At 41.9% G+C, this 19953-nt stretch overlaps 1 protein-coding gene across 1 annotated transcript in view; it reads left to right on the forward strand.

The window, feature by feature from the left end:
• Positions 1–19953, forward strand: part of FGGY (FGGY carbohydrate kinase domain containing) — a 417095-nt gene that overhangs the window by 71870 nt on the left and 325272 nt on the right. Inside the window, exon 5 of the mRNA XM_055083910.1 lies at positions 14045–14133. Within this exon, the coding sequence (XP_054939885.1) occupies positions 14045–14133 (89 nt within the window). The remainder of the gene's footprint in view (positions 1–14044; positions 14134–19953) is intronic.

Consider the following 19953-nt stretch of genomic DNA (forward strand, 5'->3'; position numbering starts at 1 on the left):
CCAGAGTCCCTGTCCTCAAACAGCTCATATTCTAGAAGAGGGACAGAAATAAAGTCACAGTGCTCTGTAGATAGGGTGGAAATTCAGTTCCTTCTGGAAATGTGCCCGGGTTAGGGGAGAGGAGTCAGGAGGAGGTGACATGGAGGCTGGGGGCTGATGGAGGTAAGCACTCAGTGGGGTGGATGGACTGGCGTGGGAAGAGGTCTGGCAGTCTGAGGAAAGGAGGCCTCCGTGGGGCTGCAAAGAGAGCGTGGTGCGAGCCTAGAATGTGAGAAAGCAGTTCTAGCTCAGTCTAAAAGCACCTTTGGAGGCCCTTTTGCGTATTCAGTACCATTCATTATGGGAATTTCCTTTCTGGACATCATGGGATGGAACTGTAGCCCCAGTCATAGAAAAAACAGAAGCTTCTGTCGCCCCTGTTCTGACCATCGCACCTCAGGGCCTGGACCTGAGAACCCAGTGACGATAGGCTTGGCGTGCTTCTGTGGCTGCAGTGTCCTCCCTGGGCCCAAGGAGAAGCCTTCCTCATTTCAGTCCTCTCAGAACCAGACTAGACAATGTCCTGGAGCGCAAGGCAGAGAATGAACCCCTCTTGTCCAGGAGGGTGGGACGGAACCCCGGGCGGGGCCTCCTCCTTCTCTTTGGTGGGTGTGTGACTCAGAGGTGGTGACATCAGCCATGACTTCATTCACCCAGAGGAGAGGCTCGCTGCAGACCGCGTACGGGGCTCTGCCTTCTGTCCTTCTTTCTCCACGTTATGTCTCATTGTCGGGACGTTGTCGTGGTCCTGCTCTTGTTTTCCACACGTCTTTTTCATTTTGCTCTTTTTCTGTCATTCTCACTTTATTCCCTTCTCATGTTTAAACTATTCTTTCTCTTCACCCCATCTTCCCTTTCTCTCTCTGTTCATCTTTTGCTTTTGTCTTTTTCTTCTCATTCCGTCACCACTTCTCTCTTCTACTTGATCTTTGTTTCATTTTCTTTCTCGCTCATCTTCTCTTTTGCCTCCCTTTTCCTCTTCCTCTGTTCTGTCTCTTTCTTCTGTGTCAGAAATGTGTATGGAAACTGGTCCTCCTGCCTTCCACCTCTTCTCCCCTCCAGACTTCCCACCATGTTTTTTCTGTCCTAACCTTCCTAAAACTGGAGTCACAAATCACTCCCTGCTCAGACCTCAAGTTCCCCCCATTCTCTTGTGGCCTGTCTAATGAATTCAGATTTGCTTCCTACTCCACTTCAGCACACATCTCTCAGGCTGACATTCTCAGGGCTCCTTTTCCATGGCCAGGGATGCAGGTGCTGCTTCTTCCTGCACTTTTGTTCAGGCCCGTTGCCCCAGCTGGACTGCCCTCCATCCCATCTTCCTTAGTCTTTGCCTTCCCTCCGCAGCGAGGTCAGACACTAACTCCCAAGTGATACGTTTCTTCTGCTGCCTGCCCACAACAGTGCCTTTCTTTCATGACCATGCAGCATCCTTAGTTTATAAATCAGATATTTTCAAACTTGAATTATTCTGTGCTACTTCTGTATCACGGCTGGGTGTTTCCTATGCAGACTCTTTGCTATACCTCACCAGTAAGCAACCTGAGGATTAGGACCAGTATATTCCTGCCTTTCATCTACAGTTACCTTCATATGTAGCACACACCTGGCCACAAACCAGGACTGATAGACAAATTATTGCATGGTCAATAAGTATTGCATTTAAGAAATAGTTATTTCATGTTAACTATAGGGGTACAGGTGAGTTAATTATGGTCCTTCCTTAAAAGGACCTAAGAGTCTAATAGGGAAGATGGATAGGCCCCATATAATTTGAGAAGAGTAAGGATTGTGGGGGAAACTAACATTTACTGGGGATGTGCCAGGATGAGCACTGTAACATGCATAACCTCACTGAATTGAATCCTACTATCAATATAATGAGTTAAACATTGCTGTCAGTGAACAAAGGGAAACCCAGGAGTAATGTAATTACCAAGTAGGAGAACCAAGGTGTTTTTTTTTAAATTTTATTATTTTTAAAAATTTATTTGCTTTACAATTTTGGGTTAATTTCTGCTGTACTACATAGTGATTCAGTTATACACACACACACACACATATATATATATATATATATACATACACATATATACATTCTTTTTCATATTATTTTCCATTATGGTTTATCACAGGATATTAAATATAGTTCCCGGTGCTATACAGTAGGACCTTATTTATCCATTCTCTATATGATAGTTTGCCTCTGCTAATCCCAAACTCCCAATCTATCCCTCTTCCACCCCCCTCCTTTGGCAACCACAAGTCTGTTTTCTGTGTCTGTGAGTCTGTTTGTTTTGTAGATAAGTTCATTTGTGTCATATTTTAGATCCACATATAAGTGATATCATATGGTATTTGTCGTTCTCTGACTTACTTCACTTAGTATGATGATCTCTAGATCCATCCATGTTGCTGCAAATGGCATCATTTCATTGTTTTTATGGCTGAGTAATATTCTATTGTATATGTGTACCACATCTTCTTTATCCATTCATCTCTTGATGGACATTTAGGTTGTTTCCATGCCTTGGCTATTGTGAATAGTGCTGCTGGGAACATAGGGGTGCATGTATCTTTTTGTTTTTTGTTTGTTTGTTTTTTCTCTCCAAGCATGTATAATGCTCATGATAAAAGCAGTAAAACCATCACAAACACACCTTGGAAACATTATGCTAAGTGAAAGAAGTTGGTCACCAAAATACCACTTTTTCCATTTACATGAAATGTCCAGAATAGGCAAATCCATAGAGATAGAAAGATTAGTAGATTAAGGACTGTGGGGGTCAGGGGAAATGAGTAACAGATTTCTTTTAAGGTGATGAGTATGTACTGAAATCATGGGATGGTTGCACAACTTGGTGAATATACTAAAAACCGTTTAATTGTACACTTTAAATGGGTAAAATGTATGATGTGAATTATAGTTTCATTTGGATGTATGACCAGGAGTGGGATTGTTGGATCACGTGGTAACTCTATTTTTAGTTTTTTTAAGGAACCTCCATACTGTTTTCCATAGTGGCTGTACCAGTTTACATTCCCACCAACAGTACAGGAGGGTTCCCTTAGGAGAACCAAGGTTTGAACTGAAGCGTGTCAGTCTCCAAAGCCCCGGCTCCTTCCTGAAGATGGAAATGTGGCGGGACTGACATTCTGACTAATAAGAACAATCATTTAAGACGTGCTTACTCTGAGCCAGATGGTGTTCTGAACACTTCACGTACACTTGCTCATTGTTCTCTCAACAGCCCTGTGGTGAAGGTAGTACTAGTGTCCTCTGTAATTCTCATAGGACAGGGAAGTAGAAGTGAAGAGTAGTTCAGTTGCTTTCTGAAGGTCACACAACTGTGATGTATTAGAGCCAGGATATGCACCCTTGCAGTCTGGCTCTGGAGAAGAGACAGTGGAGTGTGCAAGGGCACCTCGGTGTAGAGTAGCACGTTGTGTTACTAGAACTACCATTGCCTCACTCAGTTTGAGGAATCGGACAGGGGAGGGGAGGGGTGCTGAAACGGAAAGGTGTTGAGAGGGGAGGCTAAATGGAAGCCTGGAGCCAGGTCACAAAAACCTTACAGTGTTCAGTGCCCTATACAAGGACCCTTCACAAAAGATGCAGAAGTGCTCCTTAGAAAGGGATGTTTTCTGTGACATTGGACTGTTACACATCCATCATACGGAAGGGTTTATGAAGTTCTGCTCTTCTACTAGTTGAGTAGTGAAGGGATTTCTCAGTCGTGGACCTTGTCTGTGCCCTGCAGGAAATGACAGTGGTATAAATAAAGAAGGAGATATATATACATACCCAGATGAGCCCCCGAGAAGTGCCAAATGGAACCATAAAGTACACCCATCCTTTATGTGTTGGGGGTAAGCAAAGTTTGGGTTGAAGGAAATTGGGGAAAGAAAGAAGAGGGTCACCACTGGGAGCCAGCCTGGACTGGACACCAGGTTGTCCTCAGATGTCCCAGAGCACTCGACATTTGATGGAGCACTTTTCCCACCTCAGCCCCCTCTCCAGTACGCTTGGCAGCCGTTCAGCCTGGTGCTGCACTGACGCAGGAGTCCCAGCCAGGAAGTGAATGAATCCATTTTCCAATTAAAATGAAACTTCTCCAAAGGACCTGCTCACCCTAAGAAGAGAAATTTATCTTCCTGGCAGTCTGGCTTGGCTAGGATATGTCTCTGCCCCTAAGACAGATGGTGAAAAGCCATTAACTTGAATGAGCAAAGAGAAACTGGGACAGTCCTTATTCACAACCTCATTCACTTATCCATTCATTTCTTATTTCCATTTACATAAACTCCTATTTAGCTTGCACATCTCTGCTCATTCATTTATTTGTTCATTCATTCACCTAATGTTATTCATCGTCTATAGATCAGATGCAATGTGAAGTCCTAGGAACAGAGAGACTGAACAAAAACACAGTCCCTGACTCTTAGAGATTTCAGTTTAGGGAGAGAGATAGACATGTGAACAGATGATGGGAAGTGCTATGATGGGGATATTCACTGAGTATTATGGGGGCATAGCACAGAACACCCTATTCAGCTTAGGGGAATCAGAGAAGGTGTCATGGAGTAGGTAACACTTGAGTCCTAAATGATGAGCACATGTTGGCCAGGTGAGAGAGGAAGGGTATCCAGATAAGGAACACTATGAATAAAGATGTAATGGTGAGAAAAAGGACAATGTACGTGATTTTAGTGCAGTATCTCAGCTCTGTCAGAGACAAAGCTGGCAAGTAAGACATGGTTTGTACATGCCACGTTAATAAATTTAATCTTTAACTCCAAAGGTAGTAGAAAACTTTGAAGGGTGCAAAGGGTACTAGATTGAAAGCTCCCTGTGGGTGGGGCTGTGTCTGTTGTTTGCTCTCATTTCCCTTGCACTGAGCCCAGTACCTGACATGTAGAGGGTACCAAATAAATAATGAAGGAGTGAATGAATGATTTATATAGTCAAATATGCATTTTACATAGGCGATTACATTCTAACTGGCTGTGTAGAGGGTGGGAATTGAGGGGGCTAAAATTTGAAAGAGGCTGTATCAGGGTGGTGACAGACCACCTCAACACTTGATGGAGTAAAAAAGCAACCATTTATTTACCTCGTAATTACGCAGGTTACTAATTAGGGATGAGCTAAGCTAAATGTATTTTCTTGTCTCTGCTGAATGCGTTCAGGAGTCTCCGGAGGGCTGCTGGGTTTCCTGATCTTAGCTCTGTTCGGCTCTCTTGAATGTGTGGAGCCTTGACCGGGACGGTTGGTTTTTGCTCCACGTGTCCTCTCATCCTCCAGCAGGTCAGCCTGAGCTGCCTCATGTGGCAGCTCTACATTCCAAGAAGACAAGAGCAAGGTCTTCAAGAGCTCAGTTTAGAAGTAGCACAGTGGTGTTTCTGCTTCATTGCATTGGTCAAGCCAGGTCCTAAGCCCAGCCCCAATTCAAGTGGTGGAAAAACAGATTCACCTCTTCTTTTTTTTTTTTTAATTGAAGTATAGTTGATTTACAATGTTGTGTTAAATTCTGCTGTACAGCAAAGTGATTCAGTTATACATATATATATATATAAAATTCTTTTTTAATATTCTTTTCCATTATGGTTTATCATAGGATATTGAATATAGTTCTCTGTGCTATACGGTAGGGCCTTGTTGTTTATCCATTCTGTATATAATAGTTTGCATCTGCTAACCCCAAACTCCCACTCCAGCCCTCCTTCAACCCCCTCCCCCTTTGGCAACCACAAGTCTGTTCTCTATGTCTGCGAGTCTGTTTCTGTTTTATAGATAGGTTCATTTGTGTCGTATTTTAGTTTCCACATATAAGAGATATTATATGGTATTTGTCTTTCTCTTTCTGACTTACTTCACTTAGTATGATAATCTCTTGTTGCATCCATGTTACTGCTTACTTCACTTAGTATGATAATCTCTTGTTGCATCCATGTTGCTGCAAATGGCATTATTTAGTTCTTTTTTTAAGGCTGAGTAGTATTCCATTGTATATGTGTACCACATCTTCTTTATCCATTCATCTGTCTATGAATATTTAGGTTGTTTGCCATGTCTTGGCTATTGTGAATAGAGCTGTTATGAACATAGGGGTGCATGTATCTTCTTTTTTTTTTTTTTTTTTTTTTTTTGCGGTATGCGGGCCTCTCACTGTTGTGGCCTCTCCCGTTGCGGAGCACAGGCTCCAGACGCGCAGGCTCAGCGGCCATGGCTCACGGGCCCAGCCGCTCCGCGGCATGTGGGATCTTCCCGGACCGGGGCACGAACCCGTGTCTCCTGCATCGGCAGGTGGACTCTCAACCACTGTGCCACCAGGGAAGCCCCTATCTTTTTAAATTATAGTTTTTCCTGGATATATGCCCAGGAGTGGGATTGCTGAATCATATGGTAACTCTCTTTTGAGTTTTCTGAGGAATCTCCGTACAGTTTTCCATAGTGGGTGCACCAACTTACATTCTCACCAACAGTGTAGGAGGGTTCCCTTTTCTCCACACCCTCTCCAGCCTTTGTTATGTGTAGAGTTTTTGATGATGGCCATTCTGACTGGTGTGAGGTGGCACCTCATTGTAGTTTTGATTTACATTTCTCCAGATTCACCTCTTAATGCGAGGAGCTACAGAGTCATACTGCAAAGGGCATGACTACAGGGTTGGGGAGAATTCTGGCCACTTTTGTGGTATACCATAGATAGGATAGCAATAATCCAGGTGATAGAATGGGATGGACTGAAAATAGGATAGTGAAGATGTGGTGTGATGGGTAATTTTATGTGTCAACTTGACTAGGCCACAGGGTGACACTTGTTCAAACATTATTCTGAGTGTGTCTATGAGGGTGTATCTGGATGAGATTAATATTTGAATTGGTCAGCTGAGTAAAGCAGATTCTCCTCTCTAATGTGGGTGAGCCCCATCTAATCAATTGAAGACCTGAATAGAATAAAAAGGCTGAGAAAGAGGGAACTCCTCCTACCTGACTGCCTTGAGCTGGAAATTGGTCTTTTCCTGTCTTTGACTGAAACCTTGGCTCTTCTTGGGTCTTGAGCCTGTTGGCCTTTGGACTAGAAATTACACCATCAGTTCTCCTGGTTCTCAGGCCTTTGGACTCAGATTGGAACCCCTGGGTCTCCAGCTTGCCAACTGCAGATCTTGGGACTTCTCACGTTCTATAATCGTGTGAGCCAATCCTGATAATAAATATACATATATGAAGAAATATGCAAATGTACATAGATGTCGTATATATGAAGGAGATATATATATATAGGATATATAATATATACATATTATAAGATATATATTTTATATATAAGGTATACATATATATTACATAAGAGATATATATATATATATGTGTGTGTGTGTGTGTGTGTGTAGTCTCCTATTGGTTCTATTTCTTTGGAGAACCCTGACTAATACGGGGGGTGAAGAGGTGGGAACCTCTTCATGGATTAATTGGGAGTTTAAATTAGAAGGATGATTGGATGTAAGCAATGAGAGAGAAGAAGAAGATGAATCCTAGGGTAACTGGATCCCCTGACATAGAAAACCAAGGAGGAGGAAAACATTTGGGGAAAATAACAGATTCTGTTATGGACGTGTCGAGTTAGAGGTGCAGTGGCGCATCCAGGAGACGTGTCTCAGGAGAGTTTAGAGTTTGAGATCGTGCATGTTACTCAACTAGTAGTTGATTGGAACCTTGGGAATAATTAAAATTGTCCAGGAAGCATGTGAAAAGTGAGAAGAGCATCTGGATGAGTCAGGAACATCTATCTGCATTTAAAGGGAAACTTAAAGAAAAGGAGCTCAGGAAGGAGATAGAATAGCAATGATGAGAAGGGCATGAAGGGATCCAAGATAGTGAGGTGGTAAGGAAGACCTCCTCACTTCTCTGTTTGTCCAAGCCTCCCACTTTATTTCACGTCTGTTTCAAGACCTTACCCAGTCCAAAGCCCTCTCATCTCTTAGAACCCTCCCTTCCACAGACAGTACCACCCACTAGGAACTGTGTTATCTAGGTTACCATGGCATCCTTCTTTCCTCCTTCTGCATTTTATTGTGCTGTAGGGAGGCAGACCCCTGAACTAGCACCGGGCTGGGCATTAGAGATCTACATTTTAGTCTGTCTTTCCACTTATGTGTTGTGTAACCTTGGAACAGTTGTAATCCCTTTCTGGGTTTTACTTTCTTAACCTGCAAGGTGAGGTTTATAACTTCTTACCTTTCCCTTATTCTTTGCCTTAAAGAATTATACAGGTCAGATGAGATCATGCATGTCAAAGCGCTTTGAAACACGTGAAGCTCTGCAGTAGTAATTAGAGTGAAATCCGTTGACTTATCAGGCACTCCACATTATTTCATTTAACCCTCCCAACGTCCTTTGAGGTAGATGCTAGTAATGTGGCGTTTGAGGAAACTTGGGCTTAGAGAAATTAATTTGCCTAAAGCTACACAGCTGGGAATTGGTGAGGACAGTAATCAAACTCAGGTCTGCCTGACTCCAAAGTTCTTAGGGCCCACGTACCAAAGCCTTGTTTTCCTAATGCATGTGGTGTATCACATTCCTGGGCAAAGTCAACTTTGCAGAACACGATCCGTTTTCATGCAAATGATAACATTTTTATGGTTGGAAAATCTGTTCTAGTGTGGATTATAAATTTACCTTTCTGGACAACAGTAGAGCTTTAGGGGAGGTGTGGGAGGAAGATGCATATATGTATCCAGTTCTTGAAAATTAAATAATTTAAATTATACAATGGAATTCTTTCATTTTATAAATAAATTCTGTGAAGGTACAGTTAAACAAAACCTTCTCTAAAGGGGGTAATCTATCTACCTTGTCATTTTAGAGTTTTGTTTTTTGGGTGTCATTCTCAGCAGTAGCATAAATATTTATTCTACTTGACCTTTAAGCTTCAGCTCAAATCTATACTCCATGTAGTCTTTTTTGGCTACCCAGTCCCCAAAGCCCTTTCCCTTCTCTGAACCCTGTTTGTGATTACTCATTAGAGGCAGATAATATGACCACACAAAAAATATTATGAGAAAGTTATGAGGCTGACTCACCAAACCTTGGTATCAGGCTCATTACATTATCATCATACATCATCTTATTAATTACCATTTCCTTTGCACACATCTTTCTCCAGCTTCATTGTAATTTTACTTTAAAAGAGTTTGACTTTAAGTTTCTTTATACCTCCTGAAACTTTTTGCATTTAAAAAAGTTAGCGGCTTTTTGCCCTCCAGGAGTTTGAAATTTGGAGATGGACTTAGGCACGTGAATATATAATTAGGACACAGCAAGGGATGGAGGGATTCACTGAAAAGGTGATATCTGAGCTGCATTTGAAAATCAAAGGTAGAAGTTTGATCATGAGAGAAGATGGGAAAGTCAATCCAAGTAGAGGCATCAGCCTCAACAGAGTCAGGGAGATATGAAAGAGTACAGTGCGTTTGGGAAAGAGAAAGAAATGAGGCGAGATCAGGGTGGGGAGTGATGAAGACAGGGGTGATGGGCAGTGAGCCAAGAAGGAGTCATACAAATAATGGCCAAGTTGGAGCTAAGTTATGTGTCCTGAGAGCCGTGCCAAGGAGATAAAATGTGATTCTAGGCCGCAAGGAACTGTCGAACCATTTTAAACAAAGAAACGTCATGGTAAGTTTTAAGTTTTTAGAAAGATGTCACTGGTAGCACAAACCTCTCAGTGTATCTGTCTGACTTAAAATATCTCCAGTGTTTGGTCTTCTGTGGATGGGAGTATGAAACACAGTTATTTCATTCATTCTGGGAAGTTTCTGTTTGGGGATTACGACCCAGTCCATGTTTTCAGCATCATTTTTTTTTTTTTTTTTAAGAATGAAGTTGAGGATTAAGTTTCTTCCTGAAACATCTCTCCTTTCTGGGCCATCAGCCTGTGCCCTAATTCTCAGTCTTGAATATAGAGTGAGGGTAAGGTTTGGCTTTTTTAAGGGCCGTTGTGCTGGAAAACAACATCGTGAGTATTTGGGGTGTTCTGGCAGGACCATTTACTGGGAGGGAATTAGGGAGTTCTGTTCTTCCCTTTCATTCACTGCACACAGCAGGGAGCCCCGATGGAATCCCACTGCAAGTCATAGCAAAATACTTAGTTGATTCTCTTTTAATTGGTCATCCCTACTTTCCCATGCTGCTCCTAGACCCTCGCGTCTCCCAACATACATTGCAGCGTCTGCTTCACTTTACCCCCACGTTCCCTTGGCATCTAGAAGCCAGCAGAGACCTCGCTGCCTCCCTGGACGTGGCAGTGAGAAGGAAAGGGAGGAAGCTCCATCTCTCTGCCCCAGGCTGGTGGGGTGGCTGCTGCCTGGCCTTGAACCTCGGATACACTACTCCACCTCCGCCCTCTGCCAAGACCCGCAGCTGTGTGTGCTTTGAGTGTGGTTTTATGAAGTAATAGATGATTAAAAAAGAGATTTGTTCTCTTTGGTGGCTTTCAAGCCTGAGGGATTGCTTAGCTCAAAGGATTGTTATTGGAATGCAGAAGCCTTTATTGCCAAGTCATACACCCCAATCACTGCTGATTTCTTTTTTTTCTTGAAAAGACTACTTTTTGTTAGTTACTTGGTAACTGGAGGAGAGGCTTAACTCCTTCGGCACAGAGAGCTCCTAGTTTGAACCGGATTCAGCACCCACATTATGAGATGCGCCTGAAGTTGGCTTGTGTTGGGGACCTGCTCTGTGTTTGCTCTAGCCCGTGTACCATCTGTGCATGGAGGTTGTTATGAGGGATGTAGAAGTTAAGTGAGTTGCCCAGGATTGAAAGTGAAATCTCTGAAATTTAATAAAACATTAGAAAAAATGTGTTTTGGAGGGCTTTTCTTCTTTTTTTTTCTTCTGTGAAGAATGGTAATAGCTTCCATCATGATGCTTCCAAAAGGCCAAAACCCACAGCTCTGCTAGATCTGGGAGCCTCAGGGTGGTGACTGTGGCCTGGGAAGGAAGGAACACTCACTTTAGAGTGGGCAGCCCCATGTTGCTTGGGCTTAAGGCCTTGTCACCCGAACCTCAGTTTCTACATCCTGCACATGCAGACTGTTGTGTATCACCTACAGCCTCTGAACCATGCTGAGAATCCAATGAGATAAGGAACATGGGGCCACCGTTGTAAGCTGTGGAAGAATCTAAGAGGACCGTCGCTGTGCCTGATGCAGGCCCAGTGGTTCCAAGGATAGAATTAATTCAGTAAGATTGAGGCCCTTGGCTGGAACTCTGCTGGTTGGGGAGAGGCAGGGATGGAGAGATGTTCTCATAGAACTGGATTAAGAATCCATCCACGGGGGCTAATAGGCCCTTGGCCAACCTGGCATTTGATGACTAAGCACTTGTGAATCATGTAGCCCAACCTAAGAACACCATGGGAACCTCGTTGGTAGTGTCAGCATCTCCAAGTAAGGGATCGGGCTTCTGGAGACATCCCTCTCATCCAGGCAAACGCTTTCCCCCTCTCCTTTGCTGGCTAAGCTGAAGACTTTGCTTTTGTGGAGAAGGCAGGGAATACTACTGCTGTCTTCTCCCCCAGGACCACATGCATTTTTAAGGATGCCTCACACTCCTAATATGATGCCATTTCTGGTCACTCATTCTATGGAGAGTTTGAGCCAGGGTCTCTGGCTTTGCTCAGTGAAGCCGGCGTTGTCTTAAGAAAAGATGGCGCCGCCAGGCTGCTTTGTCCCTCCTGCCCCCGATGTGTCTCTTTCTGGCCAGAGGCCTGATGCTGTCTCTGAGACATTCTGCCTGGGTTCCATTGTCCACAGAGGCTGTCTGCGTGGCTACAGGCTGAAAGCTCTCATTTTGCAAGGTCTGTAATGACTGTATACAAGATCTAACAGAAGCAGTTATTTTCTGAGTTGAGGAAGACTGCTTGGCTTTGGCTGGTAGCACTGATCGTTGCTGCAGTGGTTTCGTGGTTTATTTCTGACTGGCCTTGGATTTCTGAAGTCTTTAGAAGGAGGATGCCTTTTCTCCCTGAGAACTGATCGCCGAAACCACAGAGCACATGGAAAGAGATTTGGGGGACTACCCAGAAGACATACTAGTAGCTTGACTCATAGTTTCAAAGGCTACCATTTTCTGACTGATCTATTAGCATATAAAGATACTGCTAGTTCAGAGCTACGTTAGGCATATTTAGTCAACTTTAAGTGTTGCTTTGTTTAACATTAAGACGTATGGGTGTTCAAAGGAAAGTTTAGCCCTTTCTAGATGTAAGCGCTCACCCAAATGCTTAGGAATTTAAAACAACCAACAACAACAACAGAAAATGGGCTTAACACTGCTTTTTACATCTGAGCCCTTTTGATGTTATTATTGTTTTCATGGGACCCTGTTCCTGGGTTAATACTCAGTTTCTCTGCTGTGTGTGGATGTCTGTGTTCAGAGAGTGGTGATAGGGGAAGAGAAAATAGGAAGAACTCATAGAATTTGAGGGCAAATATAGATACAGAATAGTTGTATGTCTATAAAATAGAACAGCACTCAGCACTTTTGTGTTGCTCTAAGGAGGTAACACATGTGGAAACCCTTTGTAAACTCTGAAGCGCCTCTCACCTGAGAGAGATTGGAAGGTGAAGCTGAGCAGTTTGTCTAGTTGTTCAACGCATATTTATCGAATGTCTGCTATGTGTCACCTGCTAGAAGATACTAGAATATGTCTCTTTTGGATCTTCTGCCTTGTTGCCTTTAGGTTCCCAAAGATACCCATGTACTTAGGATACATTCCTTTTTGTTGTAGCCTCTTGGGGAGGGAATAATTCAAACCAGGACATGGAGAGTTGCCTGGGTGGTAGGAAACCTTTCTTGCTGCTGCTTCTGTCTGTATTGCTCTTCTCTTTATGAAGTCCTACTTCTCCAGGTCCTTGGCAAAAAAATGGCCACTTCACAGTTTCCAAGTTTAGCTCACCTCCAATTCCACTCAAAGACAGAAGTTAAATGACTCCATTTGGATCCTGATTCTAAATTCCTAGGAGAAGGAATCTGATTGGCCCAGTTAGGTCACATGTCCACCCCTAGTCCAGTTAAGTGTGTCAGGGGGACTGGAGTCATGTGATTTCTACCTCACAGCTAAGGGTCCAGTCCTGTGCCGGGGAGGAGAAAAGACAATTGTGGGATATTATGGTGCATAAAACTGACAAGGTCCTTGACCTCATTGAGCTTAACAATCTAGCAGAAGAGAAGGACATTATACAGATACTTGCGGGGTGATATGGGTTATATGACAGCCAGACCTCACCTGAGGAGCAGATCCTGAAAGACCTCCCCAGGGAAGGATGCATTAGGTTAACCAAAGTGGGCAGAGCAACAGGGTGGTGGGTGAGGAAGGAGTGTTCTGGACAGAGTTGGCAGAGGAAGGAAAAAGCCCAGTGGCAGGAAAAAAAAATCTGACCACATTGGCAGTGTGGAAGAAATTGGAAGCAGCAGATGTTTGAAAAAGTTATAAGAATAGCTTGATTCCGTACCATTCTCTCTGGCTTACGTTGGAAGTTCTTTGCGGACAGGGACTATCATTCCTGTTGCCTTTGGAACCAGTTAGCCTGGGGAGACTTTTTCATGGCAGGACACATTGCATTTCATTGGGTAATTTCTTAGTGTGGTTTTTCTCCCCAGTTCACAGCTGTTCAGCTTTGAAACCTTTTTATATGTCTTGAAGTGTATCCTCTTGCCCTTCACTGGAAAGATCGATTGCATACCCTTGCAGAATGTACTTCCTCCTGCTCCAGGTTGGCAAAGAGGAATAAAAGGGAAATTATAGTCATTTTTGGAAGGATCAATAATTGCCAATTTTTCTTTCCTGTATAGTACTGCTTTTATATCACTCACCATTCCCAGACCCTGAACAGATGTTTTATTGGGCATTGTTGGCTATGCTTTTGTTTTGAAAATTTTGAAACAGGAGAGGGGGAGAAAAAATAGCCCATAATTGATTCTAATATGTATTTAATTTGGCAGAACTTGAGAGAGACTTGCTGGGATAAGGCGGGACATTTCTTTGATCTCCCAGACTTCTTATCGTGGAAGGCAACAGGTGTCACAGCACGGTATGTTAATTACGAGTTGGATTTTATTTGTGTTCATCCATTCTCGGGTGTCTGTATGTATGTGTGTATATATATATATATATATATATATAGCTTTCTTAACTCGCTTTGACTGGATGTACTGTTTGTACATCTGCATGTGATTTTGCATACTTGAAACATCTTGAATCCATCTTCCACCTCCACTGCACATGCCCAAACACCATTGTTCCTATGAGGCCTGGAATGTGGGTATCCAAGGTGAAGACCATTCGTTAAAATTGGACACATTTAAAGGAGACGTGAATAGTCCATTGTGAAATGTGACTGTTTTTCCAAAGGCACTTTTTACATGATGAATAAAAGAAACATTTTTTGGCCCCTAAAATTAAGGCAAGAGTTATGTTTTTCAAGGAAGGTGATTTTAACTTTAACTAGATGGGTGTTGTTAATGAAGCTATTTTGCTTTTTATATCAATGTACCTGAATCATCCCAGAGTGTAGAAGTATGTATGTTGAATTCAACAGTATTTCTCGAGAAATTACAAATATTATAAATAAGTTATGTGCTACACGTCAGAGACAATTTAAAAAATACTCATGGAGTGTGATTGTGGCTGCTACAATGGATGTGTGCGCAGATGTGCATATATATGGACAGATTGGACATGTACTCTCAAAGCATGCAAACCTGTTGTCATCTTGACCTCAGATTTCAGGGGATGCACAAGGGGAGGGGGCAGTAGGGCAGGGAGGGGTCTTCTTATCTTGGAAAAGATTTAGAATTGCATATGAGAAAGGGGATCATTTCCCAGAGGACCGATAAACCTGCATGAGTATGTATATATTTAGGTATATCTTAAAGTCATCTCTTTTAGAGAGGGCTAAATTCTCCCTATTTTCCCTTTTATTTAAACTCATGAGAAGCTGGGAATGGGAGTACCATTTTCCCTGTGCTCTTTCTGTCTGTCTCGTTTTGTGTGATTTGGACTTTCCTTGTAGAGAGCTGATGAGAGTGTGATAGTTCATTTGGCAGCAGGGGCTTCCAGAAAGGAGATAGTAGAAGATGTATTTCACAAGCATATCATTCATCTTGTTGATTATTCTCCCCTCCCACTAATGAAATGCTAGGGTAGAGGAGATTCACATGCATATTAAAATGGCCTCAGTAAACGTCAGGTACTCATCCCTCTCTGGGGAGAGGGCTCTGCAGGAGTGGTCTGAACTTTAACCCAGAAGGTGCAATTAGTCACCGTTATATTGTTATCATCAATGGGGAGGGGGTTGTTTGGGTGAAGGTCTCATCTGGACATTCCTCTTTTGGTGTGATATTAGTTGTCCAGAGTTATTTCTGGAAGGACCTTTCTCTAGTTTTTTTTCCCTATCTTTGTGCGGTAGTGAAGGAAATGTTTTGATTATTTTAGCCAAATGGACCTAAGAGTCAAAGCAGTGGGTATCGGTAACAATCCATTGGCCCACAAGCCTTGAGAACTCAAAAGCAGAACTACAGATGGAGGAGGACCTTGATTTTCCTTCTCTTTTTCCTTGGGTGTTAATCAGTCCAGCTCATTGATGTGCTCCCTGTTTTTTTCTGATGGTGCTAGATAGTCTACACCCCCATTGCTAAGTGTCTAATGCCATATTAAGACACCAAGAAGCCAGCTTTTTGAAGCTAGCTCTGGCTCAGATAGATTTAAATGCATTGCCTTGCTTATCCACTGTGGAGTTACAACATGACTTATCCCCAATTCTGCCACACAAGAGTTTGGTGACCCTGGGAGTGGCCTTACCTTCTTTGAATCTCACTTTCCTTATCTATAAAATGGGGATCGTGATACCAAACTAACCTGATTATAGCAATCAGCCGAATCATTTATTCAAAGCCCAGATCCTCAGGGCTTCCAGTTTCAAGCCTACTGAATCAGAATCCCTATGGGATACCTGGGAATTTGTGTGATTAACAAGTGCCCCAGGTGGTTATATGGTCAGGTAAGTTGAGACAACATTGCCTAACAGAGTATACGTGAAAGTAATATGTAAGGTGGTCCATACCTGTGAAGGATTGGACGTATTTTGAAAGTTCGGATGGATTTGGTAAATTTAAAGATGGACAGCTTCTCGTTGGCCTGTCAGAACATGCTTGGGGGCTTCCATTGCCCACCTGTGACAATCTGAAATCCTGAGGAAGCAGAAAGTTTAGTGCTCAGAAATGATTTATTGACTGTCCAGTCATCCCTGCCATTTTTTATTGGCTGAGACACTCATGACTCATTCTACTTTCCTTAGCATGAGTTTGCAGTCCCCTCCCCGCCCCTTGCCCATACTGGCCAGCACCTTCAGAGGCCTCCCTTCCAGCTTCGCTCTCCTGGAGAGCTGAGTCTGTGGACCTTGGGCACCAGGCACCAAGTTCCTCTTGTAAAGATGGTTGCCCTCTCCCAGGCACACCTCTCTCTTACATCTGTCTTTCTTTATTGTTGTTTCCTCAATCTCTTCATTCTTTCTTCTCTATTTCAACCTGCATGATCAGGCAAAACAAGTCATCTCAGAGCTTTCTCAGTTATAAATATAATTGGGGTAATGACAATACTTACTCCATGGGGTTATTGTATGGACTGACTGAGGTGACAGAAGAACTTCCAACACAGCGCTGAGAAAGTTTTTGAAGGAATTAGCTATTTTTATTTTTCTATAAATTTATTTATTTATTTTTGGCTGCGTTGGGTCTTTGTTGCTGCACGCGGGCTTTTCTCTTGTTGCAGTGAGCGGGGGCTACTCTTCGTTGCGGTGCTTGGGCTTCTAATTGGGTGGCTTCTCTTGTTGCAGAGCACGGGCTCTAGGCGTGCAGGCTTCAGTAGTTGTGGCACTCAAGCTCAGTAGTTGTGGCTTGCGGGCTCTAGATCACAGGCTCAGTAGTTGTGGCACACGGGCTTAGTTGCTCCGCAGCATGTGGGATCTTTCCGGACCAGGGCTTGAACCCGTGTCCCCTGCATCGGCAGGTGGATTCTTAACCACTGCACCACCAAGGAAGCCCTAGCTATTTTATTTATTTTCCTTAGTCTATCAATTTTGGCAGGGAGTCTTTGCATTAAGCTTCTGGCATGGCGGAAAGAGGGAAATCCTTGTAGTCAGACTGACCTGGGTTCAATGTCTCTGCTATGTACTGTCTGTGAGAAGCTGGAGTAAATTACCACCCTCCCCCTCCCCCACCCCCCGCCCAAATTCAAGTTCTCATCTGGCTGTCCAGTCAGGGTTAGAGGTACTGTGGGTAAAATGTGTAGCACATAATATTTAAACAATTCACAGTTCTTTTAATGAAAAATCCCCATTGTTTTTCCATCTTCTAGAATAAGGAAGATGAGGGTCTGAGTTTGAATGTATGAATGCCAAAAAAAACTCTGGACAGTGGAACATGAACTTGGCATCCTCTGGGCCAAGGAGAGGTTCAGATTTGGTGTTTATCTGGCTCTTATTGTGATTGTTTTGGGAGGCTTTGGGGAAATGGGTGCCAAAAAGGCTAGAGGGTGTTTTTTTTCCCTTTCTTTTTCTCTTTTTATTATTCTAGTGGAGTCATGGCTAAAAAAGTGATCAGATTTCACCTTGTCTTAAGCCTTCAGACTTGTTTTTGGCAGTGACAGTGTGTAAGAAGTCTTCCTCCTCCTCCTCTTATCTGTTTTTCTCTCTTCTGCTTTCCCCTCCCCCCCCCCCCCGCTTTATTTATTGTTCTTATCTTCTAAAATATGGCAGCTACTCTTGTTTTTCTGGGTCACTGAGAAAATCACCACTTTGGCCTATGATTAATTTGTATTTCAGCTCCATTCTTTTCATTATATTGATGAAAATAATTATTGCTATTTTTTAAAATAATAATTTATATAATCATCATCGTCGTCATTTATTGAGTGCATTCTCTATATCTGTGCTAACTTTTTAACAAATGTGAACCCCATTAGTCCTCCCAACCATCAGTTAAAACAGGTTGGTGGTATCACCATTTTGCAATTCAAGAACTAAAGCTCAACGTTTTAGTAATTTGCCACGTTCTAGCCTTTAGTGGATAACTGTCCAGAATTTTGGTAACATGAGAAGTGGGAAGTCAGAAATTTGAATAATAAAATTTTGTATAATCAGACAAAAACATATTCATATATATAAATCCTCCCTCTAAAGAGATTTGAGGTGACTGATAATAGAAGATAAAAACAGTGATAAAAATATTAAAAAGTCACAATGGAGTGAAATATTAATAGAATAAGATAAAGCCAAGAGCTTCATAGAAACTATATGGTTTATCATAATTACTAATTGATTTGTTTCCAAGCTTCCTAGTGGCTAAAGAAAAGGTGAGAATATAATCAAGATTAACTGAGTGAACACATAAGAACCCAACTGCTGTTCAGGAGAACTCCCTCTAACATTGGGGTCTGAGAGCAATTTCTCCTAGATTATCAAGGGTTGGCAATATTCTGTAAATTATCTAAAAGTATGTCCTTTGAAATTCAGTTATAGCTTCAAATAGACTTTATTTTAAACCTAGTTTTAGATTTACAGAAAAGTTGTGAAGATAGTACGAGAGTTCCCATTTACTTGACACCTAGTTTTCCCTATTATTAACATCTTATGTTTGTGTGATACATTTGTCAACAATCGATGAACCGATGTTGATATATTATTATTAACTAAATTCCATACTTAATCATATTTCTTTAGTTTTTACCTAATGGCCAAGATTCTATCCAGGCTACCATATACATTTAGTCATATCTCCTTAGTCTCTTCTTGGCTATGACAGTTTCTCAACTTTGTTTTTGATGACCTTGACGGTTTTGAAGTGTGGTCATGTATATTATAGCATGTCCCTCTAATGGAATTTGTCTGACGTTTTTCTCAGATGAGACATGGGTAGTATGTTTTTGGGAGGAAGACTACACTGCCATTTTCCGTTGAGTACCATTCTCATCGTGTCATATCATATCAAGGGTACATACTAGCAGCATGTCATCACTGTTGATGTTGATCTTAATTATCTGGCTGAGGTATTGTTTGTCAGGTTTCTCCACTGTAAAGTTACTCCTTTCCTCTTTCTATCTTGTATTTTTGGAAGGAAATCACCATGCACAGCCAGCACTAGGAGTAGGGAGTTATGCTTCAGTTCCTTGAAGATGGAGTTATCTACATATGTTATTTTGAATTATTTTTGTAGAAGATTTGTCTGTTCTCAATTCATTTTTCTTATTGCTTTGTACAAAAAGAAATTGATTACCGGGTTCCTTATGCACAAGAGACAGTTTGGTTAGTTTGCTTTAGAAGTTATATGTTAGAATTTCTGAGTTTTCTATGGCATATGGGGAAAACAGGGCTGAGTTTCTAGAATCTCAGGTTTATTTTTCCTTACATTTTGTCTATGATATATTACTCCCCTCCCACTACAATGTACAATTCTGTGATGGTTGTCAGTAAATATTCTGTTTTCTACTTTGAGATGAATTTATGTTCTTTAGAATTGTAATCCTGTTAAAATAGCAATTATTTTCCTGATTTGCATGGTTCTCTATGTGTGGGGTTTATAAGGGATATTATTATTCTGTTATTTTTCTTATGGTTATTTGCTAATCTGTCAAGAGAAGATTATGGCAGGTTACTGATCCAGATCTATAGTCATTTTCCAAATATAATCTCCAGGATCTCAAAAATAGTATCATTATTTAATGACTCTTATTACTGTTATTTCATTTTTTAAATCATAAATCTACTTTATACAATTTTTCTTTTTACTCTATGTATTATTGTATTTTCCATATCAAATATTATCTGAAAACATGTTTTTGATACCCATATAATATT

The sequence above is a fragment of the Physeter macrocephalus genome, chromosome 4 (genome assembly GCF_002837175.3).
Source record: "Physeter macrocephalus isolate SW-GA chromosome 4, ASM283717v5, whole genome shotgun sequence".
NCBI lineage: Eukaryota > Metazoa > Chordata > Mammalia > Artiodactyla > Physeteridae > Physeter > Physeter macrocephalus.